At 43.6% G+C, this 26,741-nt stretch overlaps 1 protein-coding gene across 2 annotated transcripts in view; it reads right to left on the reverse strand.

Moving 5' to 3' along the window:
• The window catches only part of KCNH1 (potassium voltage-gated channel subfamily H member 1), a 226,247-nt gene that overhangs the window by 147,658 nt on the left and 51,848 nt on the right, over positions 1–26,741 (reverse strand). For both annotated transcript variants that reach the window (XR_013392151.1, XM_077925556.1), the window contains exon 7: positions 8,432–8,861. Coding sequence is in view for 1 of the 2 variants with exons in the window: in XM_077925556.1 (XP_077781682.1) it covers positions 8,432–8,861 (430 nt within the window). In the remaining variant the exon portion in view is untranslated. The remainder of the gene's footprint in view (positions 1–8,431; positions 8,862–26,741) is intronic.

Here is a 26,741-nt window from a genome sequence, read left to right on the forward strand (position 1 = left end):
CTTCAATCTCCCAGGACATTCTATACAAGATCTCAAAGTAGCTGTTTTACTACAAAGGAATTTCAGAAATAGACTGGAAAGAGAAGCTGCTGAATTGCAACTCATTACCAAACTTAAAACCATGGAGAGACCTGGTCTGAACAAAGATATTGGATTCTTATCTCATTATACATGACAAAGCCATTTTTCACCTTCTCACCCCTTGCTTTTTCCTGTAAGACCTATTGCAGTCGTTAAGAGTCGTCAACAGGCTCATCACAGCTATCTGCCAATCACCCATTCCCACCACCCTTCTGAGTAATACCCCTCCCCACCTTCTCACTATATAGAAGGATCTGGCAACTTCTGTTTCAGTGTATCTGAAGAAGTGTGCATGCACACGAAAGCTCATACCAAGAACTAACTTAGTTGGTCTTTAAGGTGCTACTGGAAGGAATTTTTTTTGTTATATCTCTGCTGTTATCAGAAGGAAACAACTACAACAGATGTTCTTTAAATAATCTGGCCCAGATCTAGATGAAGTTAGTCATGACTAGTTCTCATTAAATATTGTGGATCTAAGCTGATTGTTCCACTGGTTTTAATGGCACACAGTCATGGTTGACTTTATCAGGACTGAGTACTTTAACACTGGGGCTCACTGTTTAATGTCAGTGAGCACATATTTGTACATTGCTAGAAGTCTTGCGTCCTTCTACTCATCTCCCTTTGCTGCTGTTCCTACTGAAGCCCTAAAGTGGTGCTCTAGTAACAGACAAACTATGTGAGGGAACCCTATAATATGTTTGAAATTATTGTGATTAACAACAACAATAATAATTTATTTATATCCCGCCCTCCCCAGCCGAAGCCAGACTCAGAGCGGCTAACAACAGTAAAAGTAACACAGTTTACATAAAATCACAATCAATTAATAGAAATAGATTCTAAAATTAATTCATTATAAAATCAATTCAGAATCAAATTAATGGCAGCCATTGGGCTAGAGTTCTATGAGGATTACCAAAGGAGGGGGTCAGACTGTGCCTTGGCCAAAGGCCAAGTGGAACAGCTCTGTCTTGCAGGCCCTGCGGAAAGATGTCAAGTGCCGCAGGGCCCTAGTCTCTATAATCACCATAATCTTTTCTTTTTTTTAATAAAATTTTTATTAAGATTTTTACATTACAAAATAGAAAAAGAAAAAAGAAAAAATACAAAATAAAAGTAGTTAAAAACAATCAATCTTTTCATCACATTATTATTCATTTACTTGTTTCTCAGACCTCCTCATACCTCCCTTTTTTGTATTCCAGTTCAATTTATTAGCTCAGCAGTTTCTTTCCCTCTTTATTCTACCCAGATCTTTAATCTTAAATTATTATAACCTTGAATTTTTACTTATAAAAAACCATTTTTTCATATTCTTTTATACCATTACAGCTAGAAACCACTTAATTTCAATCCAACATCATTCTAACATTCATTAATTTTACAATGTCTCTGTAGATAGTCTTTAAATTTCTTCCTATAATCACCATAATCACCCTTAATAAATATTGACAACACAGTCCCATGCATTTGAATATATGGGTGAAATGCATTATACTGTGTGTTTTAGACTATGATTCCAATGACACTTGCTTCAGTTCAATAGGACTTCTAGTAGTTATTATTAGGCTTACACTCTTGTGCTCCATGTGCCACTTCCATGTCAATGTGCACAGGATTACAGCCAAATGTATTGTTCTTATTTCAAGTAGAATGCATGCAGACTAGAGGGTATTTGAGGAAACTCACATTTAAAAGCAGAGAAAACAACTATTTTTCAGAGCTCAATACTCTGGTTTCTCCTCAGATCATATAAATCTTTCGCCTTTTGCCAATTTCACGAAAATCAGCTCAATCAACATCAGCAAATACAGTTTGCTGATTATCTCCAGCCCTTTTGGTGAAGCAATATAAGGAATTAACATCAAAAAGGGATTGTACAATTACCGCCTAACATCTTATGTCAGTTTCATCTCAGATCACATGCCATGCACTTTGCTGGAGTCTGTTAGGAAAATGGCAAGTCAAAAGCCTTATTAGCACACACTAAACGGTAAAACTGAATAGAAATGATGCCTATTGTATTCATTCTAAATTTAGCACTAAAGTTTTAAGAGAAGTGCAATTCAGTACCACATAATCAACTTAAAGTATGGCCAGCTCCCCATCATAGAAATGTAGAGCTGGGCCGAATCCTGAGGATCATGTTGTATAAAAGTTCATGGAAACGCTGGAACAGATCTAGCCTGCTATGGCTGACAGTACTTCTGGTACAAAACTTCTGGAGTGTGCCATGTTGGCTACTCACAGCTTCCATTCAAATGTTTGTTTGTTTGTTCTTCCCATTGCAGTTCCATCCCTCATACAAACCTGGTGTGTTCATGGGATCACATTCTAGGTGACGAAGTTCTTCTTTCCATTTATTTGACATGAGCAACTGCAGCACATCAGATGAGCCCAGGGCTGGCCCAAGACATTTTGGCACCTGAGGCAAACCACAAAACGGCATCCCCTTCCTTGCCAGGGAGGAAGGGGTGAATGAAGATCTATATCAGGAACAAGTGTGGCTGGGGAAACCCAGCCAGATGAGCGGGGTATAAATTATTATTATTATTATTATTATTATTATTATTATTATTATTATTATTATTATTATTACTACAGTGGTACCTCGCAAGACGAATGCCTCGCAAGACGGAAAACTCGCAAGAAGAAAGAGTTTTCCGTTTTTCGAGGTGCTTCGCCAGACGAATTTCCCTATGGGCTTGCTTCACAAGAAGAAAGCCCATAGGGAAATCTCCGGGGACCTCTTTTAAAATGCTGGCGGTCGGGAGCAAAGACTTTCGCCCACCGCCGGCCTTCAGCAGAGGTCCTGGACCTCTTCTGAAGGCCGGCGGGGGGCAAAAGTCTTTGCTCCCAACCGCCTGCCTTCCCGGGACAGCGGAGACTTCTCCGCTGTCCCGGGGCGATCTTAAAATGCTGGCGGGCGGCAGCGAAGCCTTCGCTGCCGCCCGCCAGCATTTTAAGATCGCCCCGGGACAGCAGAGAAGTCTCCGCTGTCCCGGGGGCTTTTAAAATGCTGGTGTCGGCAGCAAAGTCCTCCTGTCCCCGGAGCTTGCGGGGCGCGAGGTGGAGAGAAGGGCTTTTCTTCCCACCGCCAGCCTTCAGAACAGCCTTCTGAAGGCTAGCGGTGGGAAGAAAAGCCCTTCAGAAGAGGTCGGGGGACAGACTGTCCCTGGACCTGGTCTGAAGGCGGTTTCCATAGGAACGCATTGATTGATTTTCAATGCATTCCTATGGGAAACCGTGCTTCGCAAGACAAAAAACTCGCAAGAAGAAAAAACTCGCGGAACGAATTCATTTCGTCTTGCGAGGCACCACTGTATTATCTACATCAGGCTCTGCTGCCCTGTTGATCCTGCCACCTGAGGCTTTGGCTCACCTTGCCTCATGAGTCGGCCAGTTCTGGATGAGGCCCATAGTCTCATTTACTTGAAATGTTTCATCATAAGGTGCATCCTCATCAGCACAGCATGACTTCCAGAGAATCAGACCAAAGCAAATGGACAAATGTCTTCACTTGAGAGCAGATTAAAAATATTTTCAGCATTACACTTACTTTACAAATGGACTTGTGCATTCACTGGACAAACAAACCTGGTGACCAGTGACGGAACAACAAGGGACCATTCCTATCAGGCACATAACCAGCAAATAAGCGTTCTCCATGTGAGGGTGCCTGGCTTATCCCTGCTTAACCCACAATATTTGCCACATGAGTTGCTTATGGGAACCCCCATGGGAGCACAAGCTTAGCTACACACACACAAAAAAGACCCTTCACTCTACAGAAAGTAACTGTCAACTTTCCTTTCAGCGAACATTATTTGCCTTCAGCAGTCAAGAAACTTCTTTCCTCTGTTCCACTCTCAAAGCATCTCAAGCATCAAGTTAATTCTCAGTGTAATCTCTTTCAAGAGGTCTCTGGTATTATCTGCTAATGCCCCCCCCCCCTTCTCTTTCTTAGTGAGTCATAGGCTTGATGATCCAAATCAGTTTGCAGCAAAAAGCCATTTGCTGTATTTACTATAGGTAATTTGCCAAATGCTTTTATGCTGTTTTATCAACACGGTACATCCATTGTTTAGCCCTCTCAATAAAGAGGTCTTTTTTTTTCAAGCCAGAAATGTCATAATGCTTTGAGTACATGCATCTCAACCAAACCATTCCTCTTTACATTTTATAGTCTTTGGTTCAGTCATGTACCTTTCATTTCAGTTCTACACTCAAGTATTCCTCAAACACACGCAAGCAAAAAGAAAAAAAAATGAATTTTTATTCTTTGTCTGCCTTGATTCCACTGAGAACATCTTATGTGACATTACAGTCTTTTACTGTCCGCATTTCATTATACGGAGCCCTTCAAATCTCCTTCTTAAGTTAGAAGCAGTAACTCCTTCTCGAATAAATCTAACCATGCCAGCATTTTGCATCTTCTTGACTCCAGTGAAGTAATTGAAGTTGTGCTGTTTCTCTTGACTACTCCCATTTAAAGTCTGGGTTTTATACAGTATAGGGTTGTCAGACACGGAACGTTGGAAACAGAGAATCAAAAGGGCACAATGATTACGTATTAAAACAAGCACATTTATTGATTGAGACGCATGTGTTCCTGGTTGTTTTCTACGACACTGTTTGTTGAGCAAAGGTGTGTTCTCAAGGGAGCACTACAGAAACCCATTTGTCAGAGCTGCCCCTGGTCCCAGCTCACAAAGGACCAATGCCAGTTCCTCTTTATATACAGAAGTCTTTATTGAAGTTCATTATTGGTTTGACAGCCGTGGCGCGCAGCCCTACGTCTGTAACCCTAGACCGTCGAAGCTCCATCTGAGTCTCCTCCCCCCAGACACCAGTTTAAGACCCTAGCTTTGCTCCACCTCTTCCTCTGCTCCCTCTTCCTCTGGGTCCGCTTGTCCGCCGAGGTCTTGCCCTTCCTAGACTCTTCTGAGGCTGAATCCCCTGAGTCTTCCCCCTCCCTCCGGCGAGCTTTAGGACCTGGTTCCCAATCCGTGCTTTCTGCTGTCCCGCGCACCTGTACATTTGAACTTGGCGCGCGCGCCCAGCCTGCCACCTTCCTTCTGACCGTTATACTGCTCCTGTCGCTGCTTCCCTTTTCGGGGATGCCAGCTGGGCTTGACTCCGCCTCCCTGCTTGCCGGAGGAGACGCTGACTCTGACCTATGGGGCTCTTCCCTCTCACTACTCTCTGGTGGGGAAGCTGGCCCTGATTTCCAGCTACTGCTTTGGGAGTCTCCGCTGGCCCCCTGCTTCTGGTGTGTCCCCCCTGGGACCCCCCTTGCCCTGGCCATCGGCGCCCCCTTCTGGGAATCTTCTGATTCACTGGAGAGGCTCATGGAATCTCTCGGGTCACTGTCATTCTGCCCTCCGCTGCCCTCAGATTCTTCCCCTTCGCTCTCCATTTCCTCTCTCCCCTGCGCCTCTGCTCCTGAGCCCCTGACACCATTTTTAGTATGTAAGCCCTAACTTCTACCATCATTGTTTTGACATTCTGTTATGTACTGAACTTCTCACCCTGGGCCAGCAGGGGGATACTGTAGATAGTTATGCAAATGAAGGATCGAAAGTGACGTTCAGTGATTGGCTAGTTACAGAAAATGGTTACTGTTGCATTCTAGTGGAGCTCTATATAAGCAGGCTGACTGAGCTCCTCAGTTCAGTTCTGTTCCAGCTTACAAATAAAGAGCTTCTATGGAAGAATCGCTGTGTCATCTGATATGTTCGCCCACAACTTAACACATTCAAAGACTGAGGTTGAAATTTAGGACGCATTTCAATGAATGAATCCCATCAACAGAAGCCATGCGCGAGGACTTCTGCTTGCACAACGGGGCTTCCTCCCCTCTCCTGCCCCAGCACCTTCTGTGCACACACAAAGTTGTCAGGAGACACCCCCCAGAACAGAATATGGGGAAAAGAGGAGATATTGTTATTTTTGGCAAGCCAAAATGCTTCCCCTGCAAGAGCGATCACATTAGCATAGTGGCTCTCAAACTTTTTTCTCTGGGCCACACTTTCAGAATAAAAATTTGCTCATGCCACACCAAGTTTATTCCACAAATTAAAAATAAATAAATGATACTACACTGGTTTAAATGTTTCATCCATTGTCCTCGAACCTTCCAGCCACACATGCCATACTCTCCTGCCACATCACTGTAGCACACTACCTTTGAAAACCACGGCCTTAGCGAGATGTTGCATTCCTTCCATACTTTTAAAAAATACAAATCATCTCTGTCCATAAAATGAGGAAACCAACCTGTCACTTTTCTGTGTATTTCCATAGGGTTATATATAGGTGAGAAACAATCAAACCAGGTAACTAGGAGCTCTAAGGTTTATATAGTGGCTACAGTAAGTAGTTTAATTAAAGTACAGTGGTACCTCGGGTTAAGAACTTAATTCGTTCTGGAGGTCTGTTCTTAACCTGAAGCACCATTTTAGCTAATGGGGCCTCCCGCTGCCGTCGTGCAATTTCTGTTCTCATCCTGAAGCAAGGTTCTTAACCCGAGGTAATATTTCTGGGTTAGCAGAGTCTGTAACCTGAAGCATATGTAACCTAAAGTGTATGTAACCTGAGGTACCACTGTACTGTTATTTCTAAGCAGTCCTATACACTGAGTAAACCCCACTGAACTCAGTGAGATTATTCTGAGTAAAATGTGTATGGGATTGCACCGAAAACTATGCAACCTGATATCACTAGATACAACAAAAACCCAACATTTTGATTGAATTGGGTCAGATTCAGCTAATCCTCTGGGCCATCAGAAGCCAGCACCAGGGATCTCGTGAGTGCAATAGGGCTTCTCCCCCCTCCTCCTCCAGCATGCCCCCACCTCACCCAAAAAACAGAGAGGAGGGGAAAGGGGACAGCTTCCGCCTGGCAAGCAGAAACGCTTGCACTCCTAGAATGATCAGAAAAAACATGATTTTGAATTCCTCCCATTGTGATTTCTCCTTATTCTGCACTAAACAACAGGTCGCTTTTCAAGCACTTTGATGCTCCACTGATTTCAATTAGATTTAAACATGTGTTCAACAGCTGAAATCTATGGTATGGTAAAGAGTTTACCTTTGGTTTGATTATGTGTCTACGACGATTTTACCAACAAAAATGTAAAAGGGGCAAAGTGTTCTCCTCTAAAATATCCATGTTATGGCCAAGCCACATAACCTTTTTTTTACTTGACAATGACTTAGATGAGTACTGATTTTGATTGCTGGTACATTCACCATGTAGAGAAGTATACAGTGGTCCCTTTGGTTACGTACTTCATTCGTTCCGGAATTCTGGAGTTCTTAACCTGAAGCACCACTTTAGCTAATGGGGCCTCTCGCTGCCACTGCGCTGCCGAAGCATGATTTCTCTTCTCATCCTGAAGCAAAGTTCTTAACCCGAGGTACTATTTCTGGGTTAGCGGAGCCTGTAACCTGAAGTGTATGTAACCTGAAGCGTATGTAACCCGAGGTACCACTATATATTTATTTATTCTTTCATTACATTTATATTCCACCTTTCCTCTGGGGATTTTGAGGTGGCCTACAGACTTCTCCTTCTCCCCACTTTATCCTCACAACAACCCTGTGAGGTAGGTTAGGTTGAGAGTGAGTCAGCAGCTCAGGGTCACCCAGTGAGCTTCACAGTTGAGGGGGGATTTGAACCCTGGTCTCCCAGGTTCCGTAACCACTATACTAGACTTGCCATTCTAGTATCTAGAAAATATCTATCTAGAATCTAGAAAATTCCTGACATGCCCTCGTTTTAGGCTGTAAAAATAGGGGGTGGGGATGGCAACGTGATGGAAACAGCTCCAAAAGTTTAAACTCTCTATTTTTTTTTATTCCCCCCAAAAAGCCCAACAATTTTGGTGCTTTCCTTTTTTTAAAAAAAGCTCAAACAATTTGGGGGTCTTCCTTAAAAAAGTGGGTGTTGGGAATTTTACTTTTTGAAATATGGCAACCCTACACTATACCACACTGACTATTCCCTTCAAAATCACCCTAAAGAACCAATAAGGAGGGGAAACTGTTACTAATGACAAAAAGTTGGGAGCTGGATCTATGAAGGTGATGATAGAATCATAGCATTGGAAGGGACCCCAAGGATCATCTAGTCCAACCCCCTTGCCATGCCGTCCAATGCAGGCATAAAACTTGCAACCTTGGCATTATCAGCACCACGCTCTAGCCAATAGACTCAGTTCATCACAAAGTCAATCTCTGCATCCTTAAGAAATCATTTGACTTGCTCCTTATTTCAAGCATATTGAATATTGCAGTCTGAAACACTGCATAGTAGAAATTAATCCAGTAATACTTACAGCCGATCATCATCATAGCAACAGCAAAGATCTTCTCTCCATCCGTGGTTGGTGCAATGTTCCCAAATCCAACACTGGTGAGACTAGTCATTGTAAAGTATAACGATGAGATATAAACAGAATCCTTGCTTGGCCCTCCTTCCCATTTTCCACTTCCTGACCTGTTAAACTGATACGGTGATCCTATGGATTCGCCCAGCTGGTAGAGCCAACTTTCGTTCCGTATTGTGTTTTTATCCTCATTGATAACTTCATAGTCCCCGATGCTGTACCAAATGCAGGCCAGCCAGTGGGCTGCAAGACCAAAGACGCACACCAGCAGAACCAAGACAGCTGCTCCATACTCAATGTAGTGGTCCAGTTTCCGAGCCACGCGGCCAAGCCGGAGCAGCCTGACTACTTTAAGGGAGCTGAACAGGCTGCTGATGCCCTAGAAGAACGAAGCAAAACAAAACAAGCTGATTAGCATTCGGCATTAAATTATTCCATGTCTTTTGTCAACCATAACCTTGAGCTTTAGACGTCCAAGGTGAAGCCTGGGCAGACCAAAGACATGGCATTCTATAAATACAGTGCGTTCTATAAACAGGCAGAAGGATGGAGACTGGGGGTTGTATCCCATGTAGGGCTAAGTTAAAGTCCCCTAGTGGTATACTTGTTACACTGGGGGAATGTTGTTGCACAAGGGAAAACAGAAGTACATGTCAACAGAAGTTGAAGACTGCCGTGCAACAGATTGCACAGCAAGAATCAGCTACTGTGCAAGGGAAAACACAAATGCATTTTTAAAGATTGCTGTGCAACATGAACCAGTTGTTGCACATACAAACTTTCACTAGTGCAACTTCCGTTTAGCACAAGGGCTCTTGGTGATCATGAAGAAGAAGAAGAAGAAGAGTTTGGATTTGATACCCCGCCTTTCACTCCCCTTCAGGGGTCTCAAAGCGGCTAACATTCTCCTTTCCCTTCCTCCCCCACAACAAACACTCTGTGAGGTGAGTGGGGCTGAGAGACCTCAAAGAAGTGTGACTGGCCCAAGGTCACCCAGCAGCTGCATGTGGAGGAGCGGAGACGCGAACCCGGTTCCCCAGATTACGAGTTTACCGCTCTTAACCACTACACCACACTGGCTCTATGGGCCCAGTTGAAAGAAGGGTGTACTGAAATCCATTAATCGGCCTTGATCTAAATAGGATTTGGGAATTAATACTGTCTCTGGATTGCGGCACAGGTATTATGCAAATAGTAAAAAAATGGCTCCATAATTTAAAAAACATACGTGTCATCACCAGATTGCTGCAAATTCAAGACCCCGGATGACCTACCTGCTCATGGTTTTCCTGTATTAGGTTACCCTGGGTACCTCCTGCTTATGAGATTATCCCAAGAAACAGATGGGACATGGCATATAAACCTCCTCCCTCTGGCATTTTCTTTTCCTATTCACTCTTTAAATGTTTATACATTCCATTGGTTTGCCATTACAAAACATCCTCAGTTTCCAACCCTTTGAGGTACACATTTTTTTTATTTCACACTGAAATTGGCTAACGCCTATGCTCTGAAAATATGGCATTTCTTGTAATCCCCATTAAAAACAAGAAATTAATTAAGAGCTGCGCAGACGTTGCAATTTGACTGCTCCTCTGATTCTTCTCCACCTTGCTCCAAAATGTGATGCACCTCTGGGAAACAAACAACACCCTAACTCTGATTAAAACATTAAAGCAAGATTAACAAAAACATCACACTAATTATACAACTAGGATCAGCAATATCAACAGACACTTGAGCAAAATCCCTTTCAGACTTTTCCATTAAGCCCCTTCTTATTCACACAAGGTGGGGTCTGACAAGCAACAACAGAAAAGGCGAGTGTTCAGGGGTTGGTTTGTTTTTTTAAAAAGGTACCGGTATCTTTCTGGAGCTATTTATATTTTAAAATCTGTGTACCACAAGAAGATCCCCACTCATGGTGACATACAGCATATACAACACAATCCAATGCCTTAAGAAATACATACACTAAAGCATCAGAAATATTTTGGCTACTCATGATTTGAGTGGGACCACATTTGTCATACCACAGTGCTAGTCCTGCCTTCTGGTATCGGTGCACTGAGCACATTTTTCTGCAAAGGACCACCTATGCAAGAACAGCTGCTTGAGTATATGGGCTCCATGCAACCAGACCATCCAGTTGTATTTGTGTCTCTAGCAAGCAGAGCCTGGTCCATTAGCAAGGAGGAAGGCTCACCAGAGAATACTGGGTTGCTGCTGTTTTAGCAATATCCCCATGTCACTCAGCTTTCAGGCAATGTGCGAGCTCTCCTATTTCAGAGAACCTTCCATCCAGCAGCATAAAAAGAAAGCAACATTTCAGATGTACATATAGGAGCACACCAGGATTCAAGTGATTGAAATTGAAGAGTTGGGGGGGAAACATGCACTGTTGAGAATGAGCTTTCAGCAATTTACAGGTGGCATTTGCACAGCTGATAACAGTCATTTTGCAAGCGTTTTGTATTTGCAAAGAAGGTACTGGAGACAGTTGTAGAGGCTGAGAAATGGAAGCACTCGAGCTGGATCTTTCTTCAAAGCATTGCCTAGTGCAGTGAAGAATTTTAATTCCCAGGCACACTTTCTGAACACCAGAGGCAGCATTACTTTTAAGGCTAAAACAGAAAAGCTTGAGAGGAAATAGTGGTTAAAGTGGTCTCCTGTGGGTGAAAGGCAATCTTTTTGCCCATGAACATGCTGATTTGGAAGAACGGCAGATCAAGATGATGGAATACACAGAGTTGGCAAAGTTGACAGGGAAGATCCGGAATCAGCGCAACGAACTGTTTCAAAAGGACTGGAGCAAATTTATATTTTATATGAAAGAACATTGTAAACATCTGAAAACGTTTGTAGGTTTGAGTTGAAATGTTTTGTAATGTGAATATAAGAAACTGATTTGCATATAATGAGGTGAAATATAAAAAGAAGATAGAAGGTAAAAAAGTGGTTATAGAAATGCTAAGAATTTAGTAAAGATGTTCGGAAGTCAGAAAGAGGGAGGGAAGGAGGTTGATGCTCAGTTAGAGCAATGTTTTAGGTTACAGAAGTATGTAATAGAATGTGTTTATGTTAAATATGGAAAACTTAATAAAAATTATTATAAAGAGAGAGATGTGGGCTGTTTTACAAATCTTAACATACTTCGATCTTGCCCATGGTTACTTTCCTGGCATCTTTTCTATTGCATGGTATAGATTGTGCACTGTGATTCATATGTAATTTTTCTCTGTATTTTGAAAGGTCAACCAGCAGCGCCAGTCTTGGCTGTTGCTGATGAGATGTTTTGGCATGACTCTTACCTCTTTAAAGCAGTGGCTGGGAACCGGTGACCCTCTGGATAAGCATAGAGTTCTGGAGTTGGAAGGGACCCCAAGGGCCATCTAATCCAACCCCCTGTAACGCAGGAATCATGGCTAAAGAATCCCTGACAGGTGGCCATCCAACCTCTGTTTAAAAACTTCCAATGAAGGAGAATCCATTGCCTTCCAAGGGAGTCTACTCCACTGGTAAACAGCTCTCACTGTCAGAAAGTTCTTCCTGATGTTCAGTTGGAATGTCATTTCTTGTAATTTGAATCTGAATCTGAATCTGAATCTGAATCTGAATCTGAATCTGAATTTGAATTTGAATCTGAATCTGAATAATGATGATGATGATGATGATGATGATGATGATGATGATGCATTTCAGCCCTACCCTCTGGAGCAGCAGAAAACAAGCTTGTTCCCTCCTCCATGTGACAGCCCTTGAGATATTTGAAGATGGCTATCATATCTCCTCTCAGTCGCCTCTTTCCCAGGCTAAACATACCTAACTATCTCAACTGTTCCTTATAAGACTTGGTTTCCAGACCCTTGATCATCTTGGTCACTCTCCTCTGCATGTGTTATTGTGCCAAATTTGGTGATGTCATCTTCAGAGATGTTCCAAATTGCACAGTTTGGGACATTTTGGTCCACCATCTTGATTCAAAATGGCATCCAGTGGTATCTAAACTTACTACCTTTCTAGTAGAAAAGGGATTTAAACAAACAAAACAACAACAACACAACCTTGGATCAAGTCTGAATACTGGATAGGTATAGCTGGAGGGTTAAGGGACAGTCTTAATAGGTATTCTGATTACTGGCAAGGTTTGAGTAATAGTTTGTTATAAGAGAACAAAACATATCAGAGCACATCTCAAAGCAAGAAACACATGCCTTGTAGGAGACATACTTCTCCCTTCAAATTGCTTATATTTAAAGTGTCCTGTGTTAATGAATATTTTTGGAAATAAATTATTGCTTAATTCTGGTCATCAGGCATTTATGGAAAACTTTGTTCAGTCATGCTTAAATATCATTTGCGCCAACATGTTTGTTTAGGCTTGTTTAATGCGGTGGAAAATCTCATTTCTTTTGCCCATTAATATATGTTTTTCATATTAACATATGTTTCTGGGAAAACAGAAATACTGCTGTTTCGTTTTTAATTCATGAATTTGTAATAATTACATTTCTTCCATTGTTGTTTTTCTTTCATGAAAAACACATATCCAGCTTTTGCTGAATGCTTACACAAACCATTAAACCTCTGGGGTCTTGGTTAATTGAGCACAAAGTGGGGGGGGGGGGACAACGAGTCAGTAAAGCAAAGTAATTTGTAGATATTTAGAAAAATGGCCTACAACCGTGCAGTCCTTTGTGCTTTACTAGTGTTAACTATGAAGCAAATAAAAATGTGCATTAAACATGAAGCAACTTTCCAAACTGCAGAGATAATGCTCAGCTTTTATTTTAGCTTCCCATTTTAAATTCTTGGCTCTACTCCTGAAATCACCTACTTCCCATTATGTGAGTCCCATTGGTGAAATAACCGCATTCTGGATGTCAGCCAAGCATGTGACTACAGAAAGAAGTGTGTGCCTTAATGCTATAAAGAGTGAATATCCTTACAAATGCATAGAAGTCGGAATTACTCCAGGCATCATCCAAATAACCCAGTTCTATCTGCACTGAGTGCCTCTCTGGGGTCTTGGGGAGAAGTCTCTCCTGTCACTTGCTAGGTGATCCTTTTAACTCCTGGAGATACTAAGATTGAATCTGGGATCTCATGCATTCTAAGAATGTACTCCATCCACCAATATTGGGCTAAAGCTTCCCCCAACAGTAGCCCAGGGCAGTAGAAAGGGGATATTTGCCAGCTGAGAGGTGATTCTCTGCAAAGCCATCTACTGCCATGGCTCTCACTGCCAGACCAAGAACTCCCAGCTTGGTTTCAAGGAGCAGCTGGTACAGAAGAGTTATAGATACATGGCTAAGTGCAAGCTAAGATATTGATCCAACAAGCGGCACACACCCTGCGCTTTCCTTCTGAAGTCGCAGGGGTCCCAGGACTGGGCAAGCCAATGCATAACCTCCAACATTTCTCCGATGAAAATAGGGACAACCTACAGGACATTCCAGGATCAAATCAGAATCTGGGGTGGCTTCTCTAAATCAGGGAAATCCCTAGAAAATAGGGACACTTGGAGGGTCTGCAAATGGGCCTTCCTTTGAATGGGCTGAGTCATGCTGATGTCTTCATGTCCTTGCAGATGGAGGTATCTGACTCCTCTGCCAATCTTCTTGACCATCATTTCCCCGCAGATTCTGTTCTCCATTCCCTAGACCAGTAGTTTTCAACCAGTGTGCCGTGGCACCCTGGGGTGCCTTGAGGGCAACACCGGCCTGTGTCCTTCTTTCCTTCCCTCCCTCCTCTGATGCCCTCTTGCCTCTCAAAGTCTTCCAGGGTTATTTGTTGCAGCAGCCCTGGCTACAAGCTCCCCAGGAGAATGGTGCCTCTGGGGCTGGCCAGGGGGTGCTGGTTTGTTCAGTTTCTGTTAATTGGTTCTCGTGGGAAACTTGCAGATTCTAGCTTCGCACAATTAACTCAGGCTGGTGTCAATTTACTCTTGGCAGAAAGCCCAGGTCTGCTTGACCTAGAAACTACTTACTCTGATTGGTTAACGACCAGCACTCAACTCTGTTATCAAGGGTTTGCTAGCTCAGTTTGAAGTGAGGTGTTGTTAGGAGTAGAAGTGCTGTGTATGGTTTTGAGAGAGAGAAAGAGAGGGTTTATTTTGCTTTGTTTTGTATGCAGAAACTCTGCTGGTTTTATTTTCTCCTTTTAATAAATCCTGTAAAATAGTTCTTCTGAGTCTAGCTGACTAGTCATTACTGCCGCAACTAGCTTCTTCGCTGTGCAGGAAAACTCTGCTACGTTTGGGCTAAAGCCAATAGGGCTATGCCTGACACTTCAAAGTTCCATGAGGTTATGGGCATTGTGCTGCCAGCCTGAGTTGCGGTGGTGTCAGCATCAACGGCGTTGGTTCCAGTAGTTCCAGAAGTTGTTGTTCTCTGGCTGGTTCCTGACTGTGGTGAGCTGGTGACGCAGCGGACACAAGGACAACAACTGCAGCGTGTGAGTGCTGGGTGCTGTGGTTCCTGTTTTCTCTCTCGGTGGTCGTGAGTAGCTGGTTCCAGGTTCCAGGGACATCGCTCTCAAGATGGCCTCACAACCAGTTCAGATGGCTTTTGAGCGTCTGAATGACTCCAATTACTTGCTGTGGTCGGAACACATGCAGGCAGTGCTGCAGAGGGATCGTCTCTGGCAAGTGGTGAGTAAGTTTCCTGCGAAGCCTGATGATGAAGACCTCGATAAAGACCAAAGAGCAAGGGCCACAATTGTCTTGGGGCTGGAAGATTCCCAGTTGCCGTATGTGAGGGGAATCAAGACAGCTAGAGGTGTGTGGCAAGCACTTAAAGAACTCCATGTGCGTGAGACAGCGGTTTCCAAGCTGTTCATTCGCAAGGCATTGTACAAGGCAATGTTACAGCCTGGGGTTACAATGCAGGAACACCTACACAGTTTACAGTTAAAGTTTACTGCGCTACAGGAAAGAGACTGTGCATTAGACCAGCAGGAGAAGGTGGCTATTATTTTGAGTTCTCTCCCGGAAAGCTGGGATAATTTAGTTTTGTCTCTAGAAGGCATGCAGGAGCATGATTTATCAGTCAGCTATGTTACTGGGCGTTTGATTGAAGAATGGCAGAAGAGGCAAGAAAGGTCGTTGGCTGCAGAGGCTTCTACAGGTGGGCGGTTTGGAAGGAGTTCTCAGGCCGTGCCAGAGGTGAAGCAAAAGCAGCGTACCGGTGAGGAGTCAGCGTTTGCTGTTAGACGTTGTTTCCGATGTGGGTCTTCAGCGCATCTAAAACGACAATGTCCGGAGTTGGTCAAGTCTCAGTTGCTGGTGCAGGAGCAGAGACGAGATCAGCAGCAGCAGCAGCGTAAAAAGAAATTCTTCAAACGAAAACAGTCGGCTCAGCTGGTGACCGGCGAGGTCAAGACTGCTGATGAGAAACAAGCGGTCTGGGTGGTCGATTCGGGAGCATCTCGCCACATCGTGAATTCAGATGAATTGTTTGTTTCCAAGAACTCAGCACAGCGCAGCCAGGTGGCTCTAGCAGACGGAAGTACTTCCGAAGTGATTTCGGGGGGTGCAGTTTTTGTTCCTTGTCTTCGTGAATGCCTGCAAAATGTACTTTGTGTGCCATCATTAAGGAGCAATCTGATGTCTGTAGATTGTTTGCTAAAAGCTGGGTTTAAAGTGCATTTTGAAGGAGACAGTTGCATTATTAAGAAGGCTGGTGAGATTTTAGGCACTGCTAAGTCAGAGGGAGGCTTGTTTTGGCTTAAAGCAGGATCTCAAGTTGCAGCAGTAGTCAGTAAATCTCAGCCTGCAGTGAATAACAAAGCTATACATGACAACTGTGTGCACTTATTGCATAGGAAAATGGGGCATGCTTGCTGGAAAAGTGTACTAAAAATGTCTGAATTGGCTGATGGGGGTAATTTAAAGAGTTGTAACAAGTACCTTGATTGTAATGTTTGTAAAAAGGTTAAAACCCACAGAGTCTCTTACCCCAGAAGTGACAGAGTTAGTGAGTCACCGCTACAGCTGGTTCACATGGACGTAATTGGTCCATTTGCTGTAAGCAGGGGTGGATCACGCTTTTCATTAACAATTGTGGATGACGCCACACGTTATTCTTGGGTTTTTCCCATGAAAAATAAGGGTGACGTGTTCACTAAGTTTAAAGGCTGGGTGGCATCTGTGGAAAGATTTCTGTCCATTAAACTTAAAAGGATTCAGACGGACAGAGGTGGCGAATTTATGTCAAATGCCTTTAAAGATTGGTTACAAAAGCGTGGCATTGGACATAGAAAAACGAACGTTTTTTCCCCAGAGGAGAATGGCGTTGCAGAACGAAAAAACAGATCTTTACAAGATATGATGTTTGCCATGCTTGACGATGCTGATTTGCCCATGTCTTATTGGGGGGAGAGCATGCTCACCGCGTGTTATCTCCAAAACAGGCTCTTTCATCAAACAATAGGTACAACCCCGTACTTTAAATTGTTTCAGAAAAACCCCAAAATTGACCATTTGCATGTGTTTGGATCAAAAGCCTGGGTATTAATTCCGAAACAAATGAGGAAGAAGGGAGATCCTAAGACCAAACAGTTAGTGTTTGTGGGTTACCAGGAGCTGGGAAAAGGTTTCCGCTTTGCTGAAGGGACAAATGGCATTGTGATCTCCAGGAATGCCAGTTTTTGTGAACATAGTGGCTGGGAGAGACTACATGCCAATACTGAGGTTTGGTTTGAACCTTCCCAGGAGCTTCATGACTCTGAAGGTAAACATAGAGAATCAGAGTCTGAGGGGGAGGAAAGTTCAGATAAGAGCTCTCAGGAAAGTGAAGTTAGCCAGAGACCAGTGGCTAAGCAACAAAAGAGAGGTCGTAGTTCTGAGGAGGAAAGTGGGTCAGAAGAAAAATTTTCTCCCAGAAGATCTAAAAGACAAAACAAAGGAGTGCCTCCGGTGCGTTTTTCTCCAGATACTGCAAATGTGTTTAGTGTAAGTGCAGAACCCAAGAGTTTTCAGGAGGTGTTAAAGTTACCAAAAGAGGAGGCAGAGCGCTGGAAACAGGCAATGGAGGAAGAGATGTCCTCTCTGAATGAGCACAAGGTCTTTACACCAGTAGCAGCGCCTGAGGGGGCAAAGATTGTAGGCTGCAGGTGGGTAAACAAACTAAAAGGTTTGCCAAGCAATTGTCCAGTAAGTTCAAAGTGAAAGACTTAGGCCCGGTTAGGACATATCTAGGGTTGGAAGTGTGCTGGGCCCAAGATGGCAGCTGCCTAATTAGTCAGCAGAACAAAGTTAAACAACTACTGACTACATACAGGATGCAGGATTGCAAAGGGGCAGTGGTGCCTATGGATCCAGGTTTCATAAAAACACTTCATATAGATGAGAGTCCTGAATTTGAACATCCTGATGTATATCATTCTGTAATTGGAAGTTTATTGTATCTAGCACAGTGGTCCAGACCTGATATTAGTTATGCAGTAGGCATATTAAGTAGATTGGTCTCAAAACCCACACTAAATGCCTGGAAAGGGGTAAAACAAGTTCTGAGATATCTCAAACAGACAATTGGCTATATGTTACAATTAAATTCTTCAGAGGATGAAATGTTGAGTTGCTACTGTGATAGTGACTGGGGAAATTTGCCGGATAGAAAATCTGTCACAGGACTAGTCATAATGGTCGGTGGAGCTTTAATCAGCTGGCGGTCACGCAAGCAAGACGTTGTAAGTGTGTCATCAACGGAATCAGAGTACGCCGCATTGAGTGAATTGTGCAACGAGGTGATTTATTTCAAGCATTTGTTAGCAGATTTAAATGTAAATTGTGGAGAACCAGTACAAGTTTACATTGATAATCAAGCTTGTATAACCTTAAGTAAAACAGAGGGTTTCAAATCGCGTTCCAAACATATCTCTGTAAAATACCAAAATGTACGTTGCTGTGTACAAGACAATGTAATCACCTGTACTTATGTATCAAGTGAAGAAAATGTAGCAGATGTGTTAACTAAACCATTGGCAAAGATAAAGAACAAGCGAATGTGCAAGGGTTTAGGTTTGCTGGAAAAATGATCTCCTACATAGGTGTATTTGATGTTAATTGTTCAGCAGAATCTGTGAGGGGGTGTTCAGTTTCTGTTAATTGGTTCTCGTGGGAAACTTGCAGATTCTAGCTTCGCACAATTAACTCAGGCTGGTGTCAATTTACTCTTGGCAGAAAGCCCAGGTCTGCTTGACCTAGAAACTACTTACTCTGATTGGTTAACGACCAGCACTCTGCTCTGTTATCAAGGGATTGCTAGCTCAGTTTGGTGTGAGGTGTTGTTAGGAGTAGAAGTGCTGTGTATGGTTTTGAGAGAGAGAAAGAGAGGGTTTATTTTGCTTTGTTTTTTATGCAGAAACTCTGCTGGTTTTATTTTCTCCTTTTAATAAATCCTGTAAAATAGTTCTTCTGAGTCTAGCTGACTAGTCATTACTGCCGCAACTAGCTTCTTCGCTGTGCAGGAAAACTCTGCTACGTTTGGGCTAAAGCCAATAGGGCTATGCCTGACACTTCAAAGTTCCATGATGGTTGCCAGGAGCTGAAGCAGCCTCAGAGCAAGCAAGCAAGCAAGCAAGCAGGCGAGGGAGTCTAGCCAGCCAGTCTACCATCCCTTGCTGCTGGGAATGAATAGACAAGTGGGCGACCGGGCAGGTGCTGCGCTGGCCTTTCTTGTGCTTCCTATGTGCAAGGTGTGGCTGGGAGCTGAGTGCCCATTGCTGAAGGGGAGCCTGTCCACCCTGCAGGCCCAGCAGCGCCCCCTGCTGCCTCCCAAGGTAAGGTACTGACCTAATGTTCACCAGTCTGCATTGGGCCACTAAGGCTGGGTGCACCCTCTTCCCAGGCCCCTGTGTGAGGAGACACCTCTTTTGGGGGCAGGTGGGGCAGCTCAGAGATCAGAGGGTGGTGGCTGCAGCTGCCTAGAGGACTCCCAAGGAGAGAGAAGAAGAGAGGAGGCTGAGGGAACAGTCCACAAAGAAGGGTGTTCAAAAAAAGGGTGAGAGGCTGCCAGCTCTGCAGGCAAGGGGTGACATAACTGGGCTCCTGAGACCCACAGGGGTGGTGCAGAAAGAATGCACTTGGTCAAGGGAGCCATGGACTCAGAAATATTTAAAACCTCTGCCCTGGACTACTGACCTCTCTGCTCTCAGACACTTCTTGGTGTCCCAATTTCACCTTCCCCACATTCCTCAGGGTCACCCAGTTCCAACTCCCTGAGCTCCTCCAATTCCTCCTCAGGATTCAACCTTTCCTTCCATTATGGTTCCATGGGGCTCAGAGCCATATGGAACCACTGTCATGCAGTGACCTGCTACTGATGGTCAAAGCCAACTATAAATACTGGTGACCCTTTGGCAGCCAAATTGAATGACAATGGAGTTATAGCAGTGATTATGAATGGACAACTGTCAAAAAATAAAATAGCCCAGGTTTACCTTTGTGCTGCTCAGTTTTTGCTATTTGTTTGGAATGAAGGAATAGGTTCTCTTATCAAAGTGACAGATGGCATGAAATGATGAGGGATCACAAACACTTTAGGATTCTGATAGAGCAGAGACTGGGGCTAAAACAATATGAAATTCACTAAAGGCAAGTGTAAGACATGCCATCATGCAAAAAAGAAAGAAGGAGGCAAAGATTCAAAAATGGATGAGCACAAGCGCTGCTTTTGAAAAGCAGTGCATTCCTGCTGGAAATTATAGCAGAAAATCCACTATACAGTCCTACCTTGGAAGTTGAAGGAATCCGTTCTGGAAATCCGTTTGACTTCCAAAATGTTCAAAAATCAAAGTGCAGCTTCTGATTGGCTGCAGGAAGCTCCTGCAGCCAATTGGAAGTCGCGAAAGCCCCGTTGAACATTCAGCTTCCAAAAATAGTTCACAAACCAGAACAGTCACTTTCGGGTTTGCGACATTCAGGAGCCAAAACGTTCGGGAACTAAGCTGTTCGTCTTCCAGGGTACGACTGTATTTCTAAAATCCCATGCAGAGTTAGTTCCATTGAGCAGTGTAGGACTTAGTCTGAGTAAACATGAATTGGATTGTGCTGTAAGAGTACATTTACGGTGTGCTGCTTCTGCGTAAGACTAAGGCATCATTAGCAAAACTGGTATATTAAAAGCCGGGAAAGTGATTATCTTTTTTCTCTTTAATTTTCAGCTATTGTTCTGTTCTAACAATATAAGAAGAGACCTGCTGGATTAGGTCAATGGCCCATCTGGTCCAGCACCCTGTTCTCATAGTGCCTGTGAAAAACCCACAAACAGGACCTGAGCGCAACAGCACTCTCCCCACTTTAAATTCCCAGCAACCAGTATTCTGACAGTGGAGGTAAATTACGGACCCTCCAAGTGTCTCTGTTTTCCAGAGACGTCCCTGATTTAGAGAAGCCATCCTGGTTTCTGATTTAATCCTGGAATGTCCCACTTTTCCTTAGGATCTCCCTAGATTCATTGAAGAAATGTTGAAGGGTATGGAGTTATCCAACCCCCAAGCTGTCTGAAGGCAATCCTGCACAGCGAAGTTTTTTAAATGTTTTATTATGTTTTTATATATGTTGGAAGCTGCCCAGAGTGGCTGGGGCAACCCAGTAAGTTGTGTGGGGTATAAATAGTAAAATTATCATTATGGAATGGGACGGCCTTGTTTTCTTCAGAGAAATGTTGGAGGGTATGAAATTGAAACCATCATGTCTGGTAGGAATCATATCCAATTTCCCCATCTTGCCACACACAAACAGACTAGGAATGGAGGAGCTGGAAGGGAGAGAAGGACCAGCCGCTCTAAACTAATGAAAATTAAAGGCCTTTCCTCACTCCTCAGCCCATTCACTACTTTTCTCCTCTGACTCTGAAAAATTGGTGAGATACCTCATCACCACCACCAGTTCACCTTCTGCAAATCCGGGGAGCCATTTCCCAATAGCCCTAATCTGAATAAATAAAAACACTTGGGATTTGAACTTTTACTTATGCTGACCTAAGCAAGATGCTAAAAGCTTTGGACGGCACACTGGGTGGTGAGTGGAGGTGCTAGAAGTGTGGAAAAGGTTGTTGCTGGGGTTTTTAAAAAAATCTGAGTGACTCACGAGAAGGCAAGAGTTCACCCTGTATCTTTCCAGTGTTGAAGAAGACTATTTGTACGCTCACTGTAGCAAATGAAATACAGACAAGAATAACAGCAAAACAATCGCTGAGGGCACAAAATACCAAATAGCCTGTAGGGTGAATAACACGGAGCCCATATGATGAGCCATAAAACTCCTAGGGTGACCTTGGGAAAGTCACAAGCTCTCAGCTAGACAGGCTTGTTGTGAGGATCACTTGGGGGAACCTTTAAACATCTTGCCCTAAGCTCCTCAGTGGAAATGTGTGATACAAATGTGCTAAACAAATTGATTCGGGTTACACCTGCAAGCACAGAAGACTTAAATCCCACAGCGTCGATTTTCTAACTAGATTTTTCATAGATAAGGCACTCTTACCTTGCTGTACACGCTACAGTACATGCCAGCCTACTAACTTGACCAAGCATCAAACCCACTTCATCAAGGGCTATGCTAAAAGTATTAACCCAGCACTGTTGCTTCCAATCCAATGCTTCAGCGACAGGGAAGCTGCAAGCCTGCAGTTGTCGCTGGACTACCACTCCCATCATACCTGATCATTGGTTATGCTGGCTGGGGCTTTTCTGTGGTGGCTCCCCAATTATAGAATGCTCTCCCCAGAGAAGCTCACCTGGCACCATCACTTCATGTCTTTAGGCTCCAGGTAAAAACATTCCTCTTTACCCAGCCTATGGCTATTAAATAATCCATGGCTTGAAAAAGTGTGAGGGACAGGAAAGAAGCATTTTTGTTAGGGATTCTAGGACAAGACCTGCCAAAAAAAATAAAGAACTTTTTTATGTATGCTACAACAGCGGCAAGAGTTTTGATAGCACAAGGATGGAAGAATAAGGAAATCCCAATGAAAGAACAGTGGCAAGAAAAATTGATGACTTATGCAAAACTGGCTAAATTGACATACAAATTGCGAGACAAGGACAACCGTGACTTTAAGGAAGAATGGGAGCTTTTTACAAACTATCTAAAAAGACAACAAAATGAACTGGACTCCTTGGCAGGGTTTGAATAAACATACACAAAATTATTGGTTGATAACATGATAGATAGATAGATAGATAGATAGATAGATAGATAGATAGATAGATAGATAATGTAAGGATATGTACAAGTTTATAACATGCAGAGAATAATTATGTGCTGAGAAATCAGAGAGAGGAGCTGAGGGAAGTTTCGGGAGGAGGGGGGTTGGATGGGGGGAAAGGGGGAATAATGAATATGGTATGTTTTGAAATATTTGTTTTGCTGAAATTGCTAATTTAAAAAAAATTAATTAATTAATTACCATATTTTTCACTCTATAAGACGCACCAGACCATAAGACGCACCTCGTTTTTGGAGGAGGAAAACAAGAAAAAAAAATTCTGAATCCCAGAAGCCAGAACAGCAAGAGGGATCGCTGTGCAGCGAAAACAGCGATCCCTCTTGCTGTTCTGGCTTCTGGGATAGCTGCGCAGCCTGCATTTGCTCCATAAGACGCACACACATTTCCCCTTACTTTTTAGGAGGGAAAAAGTGAGTCTTATAGAGCAAAAAATACGGTAATTGTTTGGGATGGTAGCCAACTAAGTCATATTAGGAGTTAAGCGACCTCCAAGTATGACTAACATTGCAGTACAATGCTAACTACGTCTACTCAAAAGTAAGTCCCGTTGAATTACCTGAGTACAGCTTTAGTCGTTAATGTGCCACAAGACCAGTTGCTGGTTAACCTACAACTGCATTCCCTATACACAGTGCTCCCCCCCCCCAGGGGTACCTAGGGGTATGCAGTAACAGCTCCTCTTTTTTTGTTGTTAAAAAGTGTGGCCCTTACTGTAACAACTTCATGGTGAGTAGCGGCACCTGTTTTTCTAGGGTAGGGGAAGCACTGCCTTTGCACACTGTAGGCATACCATCATTGCAATACAATATGGTAACTGAGGGAAGTAGTTTGATGGTGTGTGGGGTTTTTTTTAAAAAAAGAAAAACTGCAAACCCTCCGATTTTTATAAACCACAACAAAAAGCATTATCTAATCCCCTCAGTGCATGACAGAATATGAGCAATTTTAGGAAAGTATGGAAAGAGAAGACTATTTATATCTTTCCTGAGCCAAATTAAAACTGGCAAGCCTATGACAGATTCACATAAGTTCACATTCTCCAGCAGTTCCCCCACCCCCTCCATAAACAGAATATAGAAATATGTTCTTCCCATTCCAATGCTATGCACCAGGGACTGCCTATGTTTTACTCTCATTCTTATTTGTTGTCTGTTGAGCACATATAATGGGGGAAAATACTTCACACTTCTTGTCTCATTCGTCTTCTCTCATCTCTCACCACAGCTCCAGGAAAATTCCCAAGGCTGCTCAATTGGTCAATTAAATGGCTGAGCTAATCTCCAGGGTCCAACTGCTATAGGTTGTTCAGTGGACCAACTAGCTTTCATTTGGGTCTTTGCCACTGTTGTTTTGACCATTTATAATTATTAAACTATTCATTACCATTGTTGGATGCGATTTATTATTTGCTGACATTTTGCATGGGTTGATTATCTTAATATATATATTTCATGTTATGTGAAACGGAGGTTTGTGTTTTATGTTAATTGGTTAAAAGTATTTGTTTCTTAACTGTTTTCACTCAGGTTCATTCAGATTGAATTCTTGTGGGATGCAGTTTTTGCTGCATGCTTTTTTCATTTCTATGGGTTGCAAACTGCCTTGAGTATAGCAATGCAGAAGGATTAAATTAAATTTAAAATGACATTCGCAACATCAACCCAATTAAAATCTTGTTTGATTTTAAGAGCATAAAAAGATAGTTCTTAATCATTTCAGCTTTCTCTTGAATTGTGTATGGTTTTATGCTCTTTTTAAAAAGCAGGAATTAGGATAAAGAGAATAAATGAATTACCAAACCCTTACCGGCTACAAACTGGGACTACCCATGTTCTAATGTTCTAACTCCTTGATGCTCAGGAGTCACGCATTTCTCTCCTTTCTTTCCCTGATCCCTCTCCCCATTTCACAGCTTTATGCTTGTGTCCATTGCTCTTCAGGTAGCCATTGGACCTTACTGCCTTGGTCAAATTAGTCCAACTGCCTTTGGGCTGTTCAACATGTCCCAAGACACTCACTGCCTCGACACAGAGGGCCACAAAGAACAATATTCCTTTCTATGCTCTGACAGCCCCTTTCCAAAGCAATGCCAACGTAACAAGCTCAATTTGCTCTTCTTTGACAAATGATATCACCATATATTATCCCTGGGGTGTAATTGAGACCTTAATTTCTTTCGGCTTAATATAGACTGAGAGGCTTATGTAGGCTGCTCTGCTTTGTCAAGTGTTTTTTTTTTTTTTAAGTTAAACGTTGTCAGTTGATGCAGAAATAACACCTTTTCAATAGCAACCCGGAGATAAATCGTCTTTTCTTCCTGCTGCAATAGGGGATTGGGTTGTGGGAAGATTTAAAGTTGTGCTGCACGTACTTTGCTTTAAGAAGTCTGAAGTTGTTACTTCAGAAGTTGGATCTTTCCCATGATGGCACCACCATACTGGTGGAACGTCCTTTCAAAGAAGGCTCAGCGATCCCTGTACATTAGGGCTGAGCGATATCCGGTTTTCAACATCGCAATATATCACCAAATAAACATTGTGATATAATATATCATAATGCCTGAAATAAGGATGGAGCTATATAGAGGCATCAGTTGGCTTCACGGTTTTCCCCCCATCATGATTTTTGCATAGCACACACACAAACACACCACACACCTGCTACAGGCTGCCCAAGAGAGGAGACTGGATGCAGCGGCCATAGAGAGGCCGTGGAGAGGCAAAAGGATGCCCCCTTGAAGCTGCCACCACTCAGGACAAGCATGGCTTATCCTCCTCCCCAAGCTCCGTGGTGGTGGCACTGGCGGGGAAAATTGGGACATTCCAGGATCAAATCAGAAGCTGGGATGGTTTTTGTAATTCCAGAATTGTCCCTGGAAAATAAGGACACTGGGGGGGGGGGCAAGCAGTGGGGGAGGAAGGGGGTGCGGCGTGTGTGGGCTGCCCGGGTGTCATCACTGAGAGGGGGTGACTAAATGACAAAAATATGAGGGGGGGGTTAAAAATTGGGCTCACGGAACTTTTTAGTTCAGTCAACAAACAGAAGAAGAAGAAGAAGAAGAAGAAGAAGAAGAAGAAGAAGAAGAAGAAGAAGAAGAAGAAGAAGAGTAGTTTGGATTTGATATCCCGCTTTATCTCTACCCGAAGGAGTCTCATAGCAGCTAACATTCTCCTTTCCCTTCCTCCCCCACAACAAACACTCTGTGAGGTGAGTGGGGCTGAGAGACTTCAGAGAAGTGTGACTGGCCCAAGGTCACGCAGCAGCTGCATGTGGAGGAGCGGAGACGCGAACCCAGTTCCCCAGATTACGAGACTACCGCTCTTAACCACTACACCATAGTGGCTCTCCAGAAAGACGGCTGGCACTGGGTGCCACACTGCGGGGGCCAGCACTTACAATGGGGCCTGAAGCGTGCCAGAGCCACACGTCTCTCCTGGGAGTGATGTGGTGGCTTGGGCGCCTGCAGGCATCGAGCTGCCTGAAACAGCAGCGTGGGGCTTGCACCTGCCCTCCACCTCTCCCTCAGCCACCCTACAGTGGAGAGGCTCCACGCAGCTCACCCTGCCCCCATGGGCCACTTGCCCCGCTGCTGGCTGCAGGATGCACTCGTCGCACCAGGCCCCCAAGCATCTAATTACGCCACTGGGGACAAGGGAGGGGATGCAAAAGTGGGCAGAGCAATGAATGTAAATTTTACCTTAGGCTCCTTTGCCATAGATTTCCAAACAGGCAAAAAAACTCAGGAAGTGAAGCAGAGCCAGTGGGGTTGTGGCCTAGGAAGACATCCAAGGGCTAAATAGAGTCCTGGAGAGTCACATTTAGCCCCCAGACCTGAAGGTCTCCTCATCCTGAAATAGGTTTTTCAGGGGAAAGAAAGCTTTCAAATGACAGCGCTACCTCTCCTGAAATTTGCACTGTAACTAGCATGCAAAAGCCACTGCATTCTATAGATATACGGTAAACGGGAAAGTAGAAACAGTTGTACTATATCTTTGCACATTAGAGGAACTTGTATCCCAAAACCT

This window comes from Podarcis muralis, chromosome 3, assembly GCF_964188315.1.
Source record: "Podarcis muralis chromosome 3, rPodMur119.hap1.1, whole genome shotgun sequence".
Taxonomy (NCBI): domain Eukaryota; kingdom Metazoa; phylum Chordata; class Lepidosauria; order Squamata; family Lacertidae; genus Podarcis; species Podarcis muralis.